This window comes from Coenobita brevimanus, chromosome 71 (assembly GCF_032717465.1).
Source record: "Coenobita brevimanus isolate Jiangsu-jjx chromosome 71, ASM3271746v2, whole genome shotgun sequence".
NCBI classification, from domain to species: domain Eukaryota; kingdom Metazoa; phylum Arthropoda; class Malacostraca; order Decapoda; family Coenobitidae; genus Coenobita; species Coenobita brevimanus.
In genome coordinates this window covers 55,341,800-55,354,468 of record NC_137024.1, presented here as the reverse complement: position 1 = coordinate 55,354,468, position 12,669 = coordinate 55,341,800, and the positions used below count along the sequence as shown (strand labels likewise).

General features: G+C 44.6%; 1 protein-coding gene across 1 annotated transcript in view; it reads left to right on the top strand.

The window, feature by feature from the left end:
- Positions 1-6,043: 6,043 nt before the first annotated feature.
- Positions 6,044-12,669, top strand: part of LOC145406784 (metabotropic glutamate receptor 8-like) — a 315,468-nt gene continuing 308,842 nt past the window's right edge. Inside the window, exon 1 of the mRNA XM_080277881.1 lies at positions 6,044-6,517. Within this exon, the coding sequence (XP_080134007.1) occupies positions 6,044-6,517 (474 nt within the window). The remainder of the gene's footprint in view (positions 6,518-12,669) is intronic.

Genomic DNA, 12,669 nt, shown 5'->3' with positions numbered 1-12,669 from the left:
TAGCTTGGCCCAACTTAGCTGATGCAACTAATCTCTATTCTTGTGATTATCTATGCTAGCCTTGTCTTACTCTAGTAAAGGAGGTACACCATAGAAAGGAGGTACCCTTATGTCAATAGTTGCACTGTAATTTCGTGTGTGTGTGTGTGTGTGTGTGTGTGTGTGTGTGTGTGTGTGTGTGTGTGTGTGTGTGTGTGAACCTCAGCGTTGGTGTGTACATGAGATATTTTGAACTCGCATGAATCTCAAATATGTGTGTGTGTGTGTGTGTGTGTGTGTGTGTGTGTGTGTGTGTGTGTGTGTGTGTGTGTGTGTGTGTGTGTGTGTGTTTCTCTCACATTTTACCTCTGTTTTATTTCCCCTTCCCCTCTTCCTCTTTCCTCTCTCTCATCTTCCTTTCCCCATTTGCTTCAGTTTCTCTATTTTCTCCACTTTCCCTCCACTTTTCCTCCTTCCCTCCCTCCTTACCTCCTGATCCCTCTCATTCCTCCCTGCCACCAACATTTCCTCTCATGATCTCTTCCTCCTCTCTGACCTTCATGTCCTCTCATTTCCCCCTCATAATCTCTCTTCTCCTGCTCTCTTTTCCCTCTCATTTCTCTCTTCCTGACCTCTCTCTCTCCCTCTCTCTCTCCCTCTCTCTCTCTCTCACAGACACAGACACACACACACACACACACACACACACACACACACACACACACACACACACAGACTGTTCCTCTTTCTCCTTTTCATCAACTTTTCCTCTGCTTCGCCTTCCTTATTCCCCAAAATTCTCGTCCTCCCCTTTCTCTTCCCTCATTCTCTCTCATTCATTCAGTTCTTGCTCTCCCCTCTCCAACTCTGCTTCTCAATCTCTCTCCTCCTCTTCACCCTTCTTATTCCCCTATCATCTTTATCTCTCCTCTCTCTCGATTTCTTCACTCTGTTATCTCCCCTCCCTGCAATCATCCTTATCTTCATTTACTTCTGCACTCTCTTCTCCCTTCCTCCATTCTCTCCTCGTATATTTCTTATTCCTTTCTGTATTCTCCTCCTTTCCATTTCCCCTTTATCCATTTCTAGACCCTCTCCCACTCTTTATTTTCCTCTTCCCTCCCACTCTCACTTCTACACCCTTCTGCACCATATAAATTCTGTTCCCTCTTCCTCTTTCTCCTCCTCTTCCTCTTCCTCCTATTTCCCAAGCTCCTCTCCCACATTCTTTGGACTCCTCTGCTCCAATCTCAACCTCCTTCTCCATTACCTTTCACTTTATTCCTCTTTCCCCTTACCTTTCACATCATTATTCTTATTTAATTTCTTATACTGCCTGTCTCACTGCCTGCTTCTCTGTCTCTGAATCTGTCCATCTATCTACCTCTCTGTCTGTCTATCTTGTTAGTTTTGTTTTTAATATAAATTCCCTCAGGCATTTTAATTCTACGGGGTGTGATTGTTTGCAGTTTTGCGTCTTCATGCTCTAAAACTTGTGGCCGATCCACAGATGACTACAACGTGTGTGTGTTTATGCAACTCTCTCTCTCTCTCTCTCTCTCTCTCTCTCTCTCTCGTCACTCCTGCCCTTATCTCCCCATCCCCCTCGGCGTCTACTCAAGGGGCGATAATGGGCACAGATAAGGGCCAAGAACTTCCTGCGTACTTTACATAAATCTATTTAAATGGTAATGGGTGCAGTCAGGAGCAGGGAACACCACCTGGCCGGCCTTAGAAAAATGACCACCCTAGTATCCTCCCTAGTACTCCTTGTATTCTTGACCTTCCTAGTATTCCTTGTCTTCTTCATGACCTCCCTAGTATTCCTTGTATTCTTGACCTCCCTGGTATTCCTTGTATTCTGGATGACCTCCCTAGTATTCCTTGTATTCTTGACCTACTTAGTATTCCTTGTATTCATGACCTCCCTAGTATTCCTTGTCTTCTTCATGACCTCCTTAGTATTCCTTGTATTCTGGATGACCTCCCTAGTATTCCTTGTATTCTTCATGACCTTCCTAGTATTCCCTGCCTTTCCTAAACTACTTCGTATTTCCCTAAAATTGTATTCAGTGTGCGATGATCTCTGGTAATAAAGGGGCCAATGAACAGCGTATCCCACATTAATATACTGAATTCCATGGCTTCTTCATTTTAGATTTCTTTGCGGTTGAAGATGAAAACAAAATAAAATAGCAGCATCACGCGAAAGTTAATATTAGTAGAGAATATTTGCTGTGAAGGGGAGGGCAATACCTCTGTTTAGCCGTCAGTGGATACTGAAGTGTTCCAGGCTCCCAGCTTTGAGGGACTTGCTTTAGCCATTGCGAATACCTGCAATAAGAATGAAGGGAAATAATCAGTACATGCCATAAACCATTCTTTCAACTGGAAATTTTGCCACTGCCGAGTCAGAGAGCAGAGAAAACATAAAAATGGTATTGATTTCCTCTCTTATCCCCCAGAAAGCAATGTAAAAAGGACAATACCACCAGTTACCATTAACGCAGTACAAACAAGAAAGCGCTCACAAGGCGCATACCTCCGCCAATTCCATTGTCATTAAAAAGGATCCGGATCCGGATCCGTGGATATAGGATACGGACCCGGGTCCGCTCCAAAATTTAAATGAATTTTCCTTGGTCTATAGCGCACCTTTCCACATAACTTCACTGAAATTCATTCACTGATAACTTCTGGAGATATTGTGAGGGATACTCCGGATCCGGATCCGGATCCGGCCCAAAATTTAATAATTTCTTCCTTGGCCCTTGGCACAACCTTCCACAAAATTACATCAAAATCCGTTCATAACTTTTTGAGTAACCCTGCTAACAAACAGACAAACAAACAGACAAACAAATCAACACGAGGTAAAACATAACCTCCTTGGCGGAGGTAATAACATTTCCAAAAGAGAAGGGGGAGGCAAAGAAGTCAGGTTAGAGATGTTAGTCTATCCTTTCTAGTCCAAATTTGCAAACGAGAACTATCTGTCGGTATATCTATGCTGCCTGACTAAGAAGTGACTCTGGCAACAGGACCTCCAGTCGTTTCTGTCCCTAGTTAGTAACACACCCTCTTCCCTCGACACACCAATACAAGTATGAACGAAGGCAAAATATAACAATAAATCCAAGAGTAAATTTCACATCGATTATTACCTGCATCGATATATTAACAGGCCGTAAAAAAGGCACATATCTATTTTAGCGTCAAGATATCCTCGTGGCGTCACAAACAATGGGGTTAAACCTTATCAGGGTGCCGTCTGTCGCCTGTCTATCACCCAGCAACTCCCGAACAAATGGACGGACGCTGAAGGAGACAGGAGCATGTACGTCTGCTTGATTCATACGTCAGTCACCAGGTTATTTTTATTTACACCTCATCTCTTGTCTCCTTGTACCATCCGCCTCCCTTTCATAACAGTTCCCCAGCCTCTTTGTACACTATCTTGTATCTTCTCTCCCCTTTTCTCTACCCCAAACCACCTCTGCCAGCACCATTCTCTCTCTCTCTCTCTCTCTCTCTCTCTCTCTCTCTCTCTCTCTCTCTCTCTCTCTCTCTCAAGTCTTATCTATAACGACATCAGCCTTAATTTCAAGTTTATTGGGGCCACTAAGGCTGAGTGACATCAATTCTAGATAACTCAGTGGTCAAGGTCACACTCAGTTAATGACGTAATGATGACGTAATGCATGTAATGATGACGTGATGACGATGTAATGCAGATATTCTTTGAGGATAATACAGGTTCCATTCTTTTATTACCTGGTTAAGTCTATAATGACAGGTAATAGATGAGGATACGAGGTTAATGACATATCAGCATCCATTCTTTTTTCAGCTCGATCATGAGCACAGGAGACCGACATTTTAGGTTAATGTGTGTGTGTGTGTGTGTGTGTGTGTGTGTGTGTGTGTGTGTGTGTGTGTGTGTGTGTGTGTGTGTGTGTGTGTGTGTGTTTCAGCAATATACCCCAACCATCTCTTGCACTTAAACCGTCATGGGCTACATCCGGCTGGGGCACCTTAACCCACAAGACGACCAGGCATCCAGTGGTTGGCCATATGGTTACCACCCAACGTAGTAAATGGTTTCCTTGGTTACGAGATATAATTTGGCTCGTCGTTTAGTTTGATACCACCTGAAGATGGTTGCCTTCGCGCGCGCGCACACACGCACACACACACACACACACACACACACACACACACACACACACACACACACACACACACACACACACACACATACAGGAGACGAGGCAGGGAAAGAGAAATCGCTTAGGGTATACCAACTAACTCTGAACAAGACTTTATCCACTAAACTAGGGTAAATCTAATTACCTAAATTAATTCTATCGAGGGGAACGGATTAGGGATGTGTCGAGGTGACTGACTGCTGCTTAATATTCTTGTGAAAGTTTACGTGTCTCTGAGCTACCTAAGTGTTTCTAAATAACCTGCGCCTTGACGTGTGACTAACTGCTTTTACGTGACACAGAGTAGATGGGTTGACTGACTGGCTCTCTGTGGCTCTTCGTGTCTATCAGTGTTTATTAAGACACGTGGCTCTTCGTGTATATGAGTGTTTATTAGACGGACCCTTTGTGGCTCTTCGTGTATATGTGTTTACTAGACTAGCTCTTTGTGGCTCTTTGTGTAGCCTATATGACTGCTTAATAGACTGACTGTGGCTCTTTGTGTATATGAGTGTTTAACAGACTGGCTCTTAGTGGCTCTTCGTGTACCCAAGTGCCTGCAAACGTACATACACACCTGGCTCTGGAGGTGTACAAAATCCAGAATAGACTGTACTAAATTATTCTAGTCACTCTGATGGCGCCTACATTACCATATATAGAGATGAGGTCCAGAGTGATGCTGTGTATTCATGAAGCTGCCTGAGAGACCAAGTGTAGCTGAGATGACGTTGGTGATGGTGAGGTGACCTGTGTGATACTGTAAGAAGTATTCTAGGTAGCACTGGAAGCATCGTAACAACTCTTCCTTAGCGACTCATTATGTCTACTACACCTTGCCAACATTTGTTACACCGTTCTAATATCGACTAATTTGAATCAATAATTTACTAGAATATACAGAGGTTTAATGTGCGGAATGAATCTCAAAGGAAGAGGCGTTGCGAAGTCTTCAAAGCCACTTCAAGACTACGAGAATAAATGTGGCCTACTCGTTGCCGTCAGTAGGAGATGGGCAGATAATCCAAGGCTACAGTTTCCATGACTATGTGTGTAACTTTATACGAAAACTTATTAACGATTTTGTAACATGAAATGACAAGTTTTTTGAGTGGTAGTGGGTGATCCTGGTTGGCCGTGGCTGATGCTGGATGGAGAGGTGTAATCCTGGATGATCTCACGTGATTCTGGTGGCCTGATGCAGCCTGCGTGGTGGTAGATGGCCCGATGCTCCACTGACTTGGCCACACTGACCTCGTGCTCCACGGCCACTAGGTCATTCCCGGTGACCCTGGCTGACCTGGGACCCGGGGAGAAGTGCGTGTGTGCGTGCGTGCAGGTATGGGGCGCAGGCCCGGCAGAGGCAGCAGTGGCGCGAGGCAGCTGCGGCATCACTCCTGCGGCTGCCACCGCCGCCGCTACTGCCACGCCACACCTCGCTGCCACACACTCCCGTCCCGTGCCCGCCGCTCGCTCACGGCTGCCGGCGGCCTCGTGGCTCGCGCTTCTCCTCCCGCGACATGTAGCGTCGGCACACGTGGTGGCTGTAGCAGGTGTGGACAGCTGCGTGTGAGGCAGTGACAGGCGTACGGCACGTTGCGGTCAGTGTGGTCAACACCTGTAGCTTGTGGTTACCTGGTGGGTGTGTGATAGGTGAGTGAGGCCGCGGGGCGGGGGTGCGCCCCTGCCCCAGCCCCTCGGCCCCTGGACCGCTGGCCAGGCTGGCCATTCCGCCGTTTCCCGCGGCGGCAGGTGTGGGGGACATGTGTGGTGCAGGTGTGTAAGCGGAACAGTGAGTGTGGCCGGCATGACGAGGGGGCCACAACGGCGCCCCGGCCACGTGCAGTGCTAGTGTCATGGCCACCCTAGGCCACTCTAGGAGCGACGTCCTCGGTCCACTGCCGCTCCGCCACCTGCCTGACGGCGAGGATGTCGCACGGGGTGAGGCTGACCCCAGGGGCGGGCGGCCACCCCGTGCAGGTAGGTGGGGTGCCGGCCTGCTGCTGCTGCTGTTGCTGCTGTCCAGTGGGGCGGAGAGGGTCGGGGCGGGGCGGCCGGACAAGGTGAAAATGGTGGACATCCCCGGCGACGTGATCTTCGGCGGGATGTTCCCCATGCACGAACGCGGGACAGATGAGCCCTGCGGCTCCATCAAGGAGGAGAAAGGCATCCAGCGTATGGAGGCGATGCTGTACGCCCTGGACTTGATCAACAGAGACTCCACCCTCCTGCCCAACATCACACTCGGGGCACTCATCCTCGACACCTGTTCCTCGGACACCTACGCCCTCGAGCAGTCCATGGAGTTCTTCAAATCATCCATCAATCAGGTCAGTGCCAGTGGGGTGTGTGGGGGGGTAAACAGGGCAGGTAGGATGAACAAGGTTAATCTGTCAAGAGTACCTTCGTGAATCTCTGTGTAATAACTTCTCGCATAAAATCCACATACATCATGATTCTGGTACACCAATGCATTTCTCACACTCCCAGGTGCTTCAAGCAATCCCGAAAATATCACAACCCCTGCATATCACACAATCCCAGGGCGGTTCACAGTCCCAGGGCATTTTCACTCAACCCCAGGAATTATATACAATTCCAGGCATTTCTCAGTCTCGGTCATTTCACTCATTCCCAGGCATTGCACACAGTCCCAAGCACAAGCCCATGCACCTCAGAAAAATAAAAATGCACATCACACAATCCCCACGAGAAAAAACAAACGAATGACTCATCGAATAATTAATTTTCAAGTACTCCCCGCGGTGTAGCCAGGAAAATAAAGCGGAAGTGCTCTTGGGCTCATCTCACTGGCTCTGGGCTCATCTCACTGGTTATGGGCTCGTCTCACTAATGACCTAGGCCCGCTTAATTAGATCACCTCTTAATCCCGCTCTCAAGGCGATAGTAATCAACTCGAATTAAACGGATCTGGTGAATTCTCCGGCTTAGGTGTAGGGGAGGATCTTCATGTTGGTCTTGATGCATTTTTTTTAATTCTCCCTCAAAAGTCATAGAGAAAACAGAATTGCTTTTTATTTTTTGTTCCCCCAAACTTGCAGAAAAAATTTGTATTATTTTTTATATTCCCTTCAAAGTTGTGGAATATTTGTCACTTTTTTTTTTTAATTTCCCACAAACCGTCGACAAAAATTGTGTTTTTCTATACGCCCCCCAAATCATACAAGAAATATTATTACTTTTTATATTCCCCCAAAAACCGTACAAAAATTATGAAAGGACAAATATTACACGACAGTAACATCATTTCGTTTTATAATGGAACAGAAATTTTGACTATACTCTTTTCAATCCAACGTGGCCTAAAAATATCGCCTCCTCATTAAGAATGCTGAGATATAATAGGCGATTAAAACTAAATCATCATGCTAGCCACGAAGAAGTGCTATGGAAAGGATGCAGAGCCGATGTATGGTCTTTTGATGGCACTGAACTACGTGAAATAACCTATAAAATGACGAAAATCTGGGCCAGGTTAAGACGAAATGAGTATAGATAAGGCGAACTTTAATCCTAACTCCCACACATGTAACGAAAAGAAAAGAAAAATTGTTCCCGCGAAATGAACTCTCGCTCTCAAGGACTCCCCGAGGATGAGGACGGGGAAGTAGCGCTGACAGAAAGACCAGCTGTAAAAGTTAGTACGAGTCCGAGAGGTCAAGTTAGGCTAGATTAAGTTAGGTTGAGTTGGGTTAGGCTGGGTTGCGTTGGGTTTGTTTAGGTTGGGTTGGGCTGGGTTGGGTTAAGTTACGTTAGGTTGTTTTGGGTTGGATTAGATATGAAAAGGTTAGCCTGCACTAGTTAGGTGAAGTTAGGTCAAGTGATGTTGAATTACGTCAGACTGGAATATGTTAGGTTAAGTCTATGGGGTCAAGTTATTTTCTTATTAACTCCTTCACCACCTTGACATATTTTCTCACTTCATTCTTGTTGGCTAAAGACGATTTTACTCCACTTGTAAGGACGATACTGTGAATATGAATGGATCAACGAAGGCTGTATCCGAATTCAGTCCAACCAACTCAGAAAATTTCGTCAGAGCTTAATAAAATCGTCTGGTAGTGGCAAAACCGTCCCGAATATTACGTCCTGGAGCCGAAGGAATCAATGTGCCAATAAGAAGCAAAATTTAAGTCCCGGCTAAGCATAGTATCAGGTGGAGGCAGGAAATAAGGTGGAGGGAATGATAAAGGCACAAGATAAGGGAATTCATAAAATCTACGCTCCTGATAGGGTAATAAGGGACTGGGTGAATGGATGAGTAGATGGATGGATTGATGAATAGGTGGATGGATGGATGGATGAATAGATGGATGGATGGATGGATATTTTGAGCATATTAAACTCTTCTGTCCAGTGACGTATTTTTTTCTCTAGTTTCGTCTTGTTATCTTCTTTTATTTTGGTAATAAGAGATTTTGCAAACTGGGAAAGCTTAATTAGCCTTCACTTACCTCTCCAGCACAAGAGGTTTTCTCCTGGGTTGAGGAAAATCGCCCTAGAATAAAACAATAAATATCACCCCTTCAATACCAGAGATCTTTCCCCACCTGAATAAAATCGTCTGGAGGCAACGAGCATAAAAGAAATCATTACAGAATACTACTCAAGAACGTTAACTTTTTCAGCACGAGGAGACCAGCAATAAATAAACAAGAACTTATAATACAGAGAGTGGGTTACAAAAGACCGAGAATAATAAAGAATAATAAAAATGAAACGGAAGGTACTGGTGGGATAGGAGGGAGTGGGTGAAGAGTGAGATGACTGGAGGTGTTTTTGTCGCGGTCACTCTGGAGGAACTGTGAGATTCATCTGTCTGGATATAACAGTGTATTCTCAAGGATATATACTGAGCGAAAAATAGTATTAATCAAAATTCGTACTTTTTGTCATCACCATAATCATCATCATCATTAACAGCCTAACCCTCTTTCATCATCATCACTATCACCATTATAATCGTAATCATCATCATAATCATTATAACAAATATTCCCCTCTCCCATGGCAGGGTGGGGGGAATGACCTGCCACAAAACTCAAGGTCTGGGCTCCCATCCACTAAGTTATGGGGGCCGTGCTGGTTTAAATCCGAGGAATGGTTGGGGTTTAGTGCTCACATAATGCCACTCAGGGACGAGGAAGGCTGGCCACCCTCGCCTTAAATGTCTGCACTAAGTTGCCTATCCCTGGGTCCTTACGCTCGTGATGGGGCAATAAACGATTAGATGAAGGATGATTGGGACCATAAAAAAAAATTTGGGGGTTCCACTGATGAATAATGGTTTAATAAAATCTGCATAATTCCTTCCCTCTTCACCTCATGCAAAATAAATAAATAAATAAACCACTTCACTCCGCTAATGTCTTTCTTAGTTTCTTTAGGTTATAGTCAGAGGTTTGTATTCAGCTATAGAGAGACTTTCAAACAACCCCTTCATTAATAGGGGGTTATAAGCTTAATAAAATCGTCTGGCAGCATCTGTTTATCTATACACAACGAGAGTCTTTAATCTAAAAAGGGATGGCCACACACGAATCACCTCCATGACATTCTGTTCTTACTTCTCAGACTGCTCTCTCTCCAGCTCACATCAACTCTCACTCCATACCTCTCCACCCCGCCCCTTCATCTTATCACCCGTCTCATCCTTCCCCTCTCCCCCTCAACCTCTTCCACATACACTCTCCCATTCAACCTTTCCCTCTCCACCTCCTCCACATACACTCTCCTATTCAACCTTTCCCTCTCCACCTCCTCCACATACACTCTCCTAAGCAACCTTTCTGGTGGCAATGAGAATGAAATACAAACGACCTCGGACAGTAAAGATTAATCATTTGTTATATTCTTTCCTTTTTAATTTATTGAAAAATTGTAGTTACGCTGAAAAAAAAAAAAAAAAGTATAAGGAAATCGAAACCCTGATTTTTCACATCCCTCTAACCCCTTTGCAAAAAATAATTAAAACCACCAATGTCCCACAATAATTATATTCCAGCTCCACCTACAGGCCTCGCATTTTTCTCGCCACACAACCACGGATCTTATTTCAACCGTGGGGATGCTCGGGTAACGGAGGGGATAAAAGGAGCTAAAAAAGGAGAAAAAAAAATACAAAACCCCCTAAAAAAAAAACTCGGCATGCAGATTAGGCGGCAAATATACACCGGCCCAAAATAGGAGCGACAGTTCATTTGTGCGGTGCGTGTGTGTAATGGATTTGGCTTTACTTTACGCCCTCAGTAGCGGCCACAGGGAAGAAAAAGTAATCTTAAAATGTTGCCTACCGACTGCACATAGGTCGTAAAAGTAAGTCGAGTTTTGCTGAGTCCCAATCTTCGCCATGAATACTAGCAGCAATAATTAGTTGCATCCAAGTCACTAACTGTATTGCTCGTTGAAGAGGGGCAAGAGGGTGGGAATGAGAGTGACAAAAAGGAAGGGAGACGGGCAACCTGTGTACTGTGGGATTCAAAGAACGGGTCGTCAGGTAGAGAACGGCAGGGTAAGGAACGTGGCCTTGCTTTACACCCTCCGGAATAGCAAGAGGAGTAGTTGGCAGGAAGTAAAGAGATGGGCAGTTCAAATGTCGTGGGATTTACAGCACGGGTCGTAGGAGGGAGCATGAGATCTGAAGCACTGAGGACTCAACTTGCTGCACATTCACCGGAGTGGCGAGGGGGACGGTGTGAAAGTGAAGGACGGGATGTGCAACCAGTGTGATGTGCAAGCAATACAGTACAGCGCGGGAAAGGAAGCGCAGGTGAAATTTGAAACTAGATTTGGTGGTTTATCAGTTTGGAGTCTTCTCTTGCTGTACATCCTACTTTTTCAGTTAGTAAAAAATATATATCTATCAACTACACATAATACAGAGCACCAATATGGGTTTAAGGGTCGTAACACTTCTTCTTCGGCAATTTATTCAGCACATTGCACCGCCATATCATCTTGTATATTACTGTTCCATACTCTGTCGATATCACTGCGACATAAAAAACATACAGTGGAATGCTGAGGTGAAATATGCATACGCAATCGCTAAGAAAAAAGAGCTACGAGGCCTACAATGCGACATATACTACAGATGTTAAGGAGGGGAGGTTCTTGGATTTCCACCTCCCTCCTTCTTAGACCCTACGTAGCAACAAGGAAGCAGGAGGAAGGAAGGGACGGGTTGGAAGCATGGGTTATTTCCTTTACGTTATCGTGTGGCGGACGCTCACCCCATTAGTCACCTCAGCTCAGAGACATCACGTTTTGTCTTCCTTACTTCCAGACGATTTTATTTACGTTAGGAAAGACGTCTCGCAATGAACGGGTTAATTGAGGCTAAACCTAACCCTTCTACTTTGAAAACCCTCTCCCATGATGAATAAAATCGTCTGGGGATTGCAAGAATGAGGTTCCATCCAAGTGCAGGGGTTAACCTACTTCATTTCAAGGATGTTTTTACTTACATTATTTTTTGTAATTTTCAGTCTTTTTTTTCTTCTTCAGACTCTTCCAAACCCAGGGATTGGATAATATTTTCGCTACGTGGTCCAGCACGAGATGTCCTTCCTGACCTCAATAAAACCGTCTGAAGATACCAAGAACGTTTATACTAAAAAATCCTCAAATGTTTCTTCCGTCTTGTCCTTTTCACTCACTGCCTTAGTCTCGTTTTCACCCATGATTTCCCGACAATTTTTCTGCGATATATTTATGCATATTCCCCATTATCTTGCTCTTTATAAAATGGTAACTCCATTGGGTGGCAAAAACGCTACTCAGCTACTTCTCCATCCCCTGAAAAAAAAAAGTTGGAGTGCTGGAGGAGAGCAAGGTCAGTCTGTAGTCCACCGAGTTTGCATCCGGACTTTCCTTGATCCACATAAAGAATATATCAGCCTCTAAATAGTTCACAGAGTTCACATTCAGACGACCATGAACAGTCTATCTAGCAATAAATTTATGTAATGATCTATCGGCATTTATTCACTGGCTAAGGCAGCATTGTGTGAAGGGTGACTTAGAAAAAAAAAATTTACAGGCATTTGTAAGCCTTTAGTTTAGTAAATCTAGGATCTTTTTTTTATTTTTTTTTAAGATCAGTAAAATATCAAACAGAAATGAAAGCAAATATGTGCAACTTATAATACGTTTTAAGTGTAGGCACGACGAAATGTATTAAAGCAAGTTTTATCCGCGATACTTATTCATTTATTTATATATCTCTGTATCTATCTGCTTAACTTTTTTTACATTCTTTTTCCTGTATTTACTGTAGTACAAAGCTCAGTAACAACCCTTCTTCCCACTAAGCACCTCTCCCGACCCACTCTCCTGTCTCGCCTCTCAGCCTTGTTCCTGAGGCTCTATTTTCGTCAGACTGTAAGACTTTCGTAACTCCTCTTCCTTAGCGATTTATTTTCCATGTTATAGCAACCCCTTCACTCCGATAACGTACGTT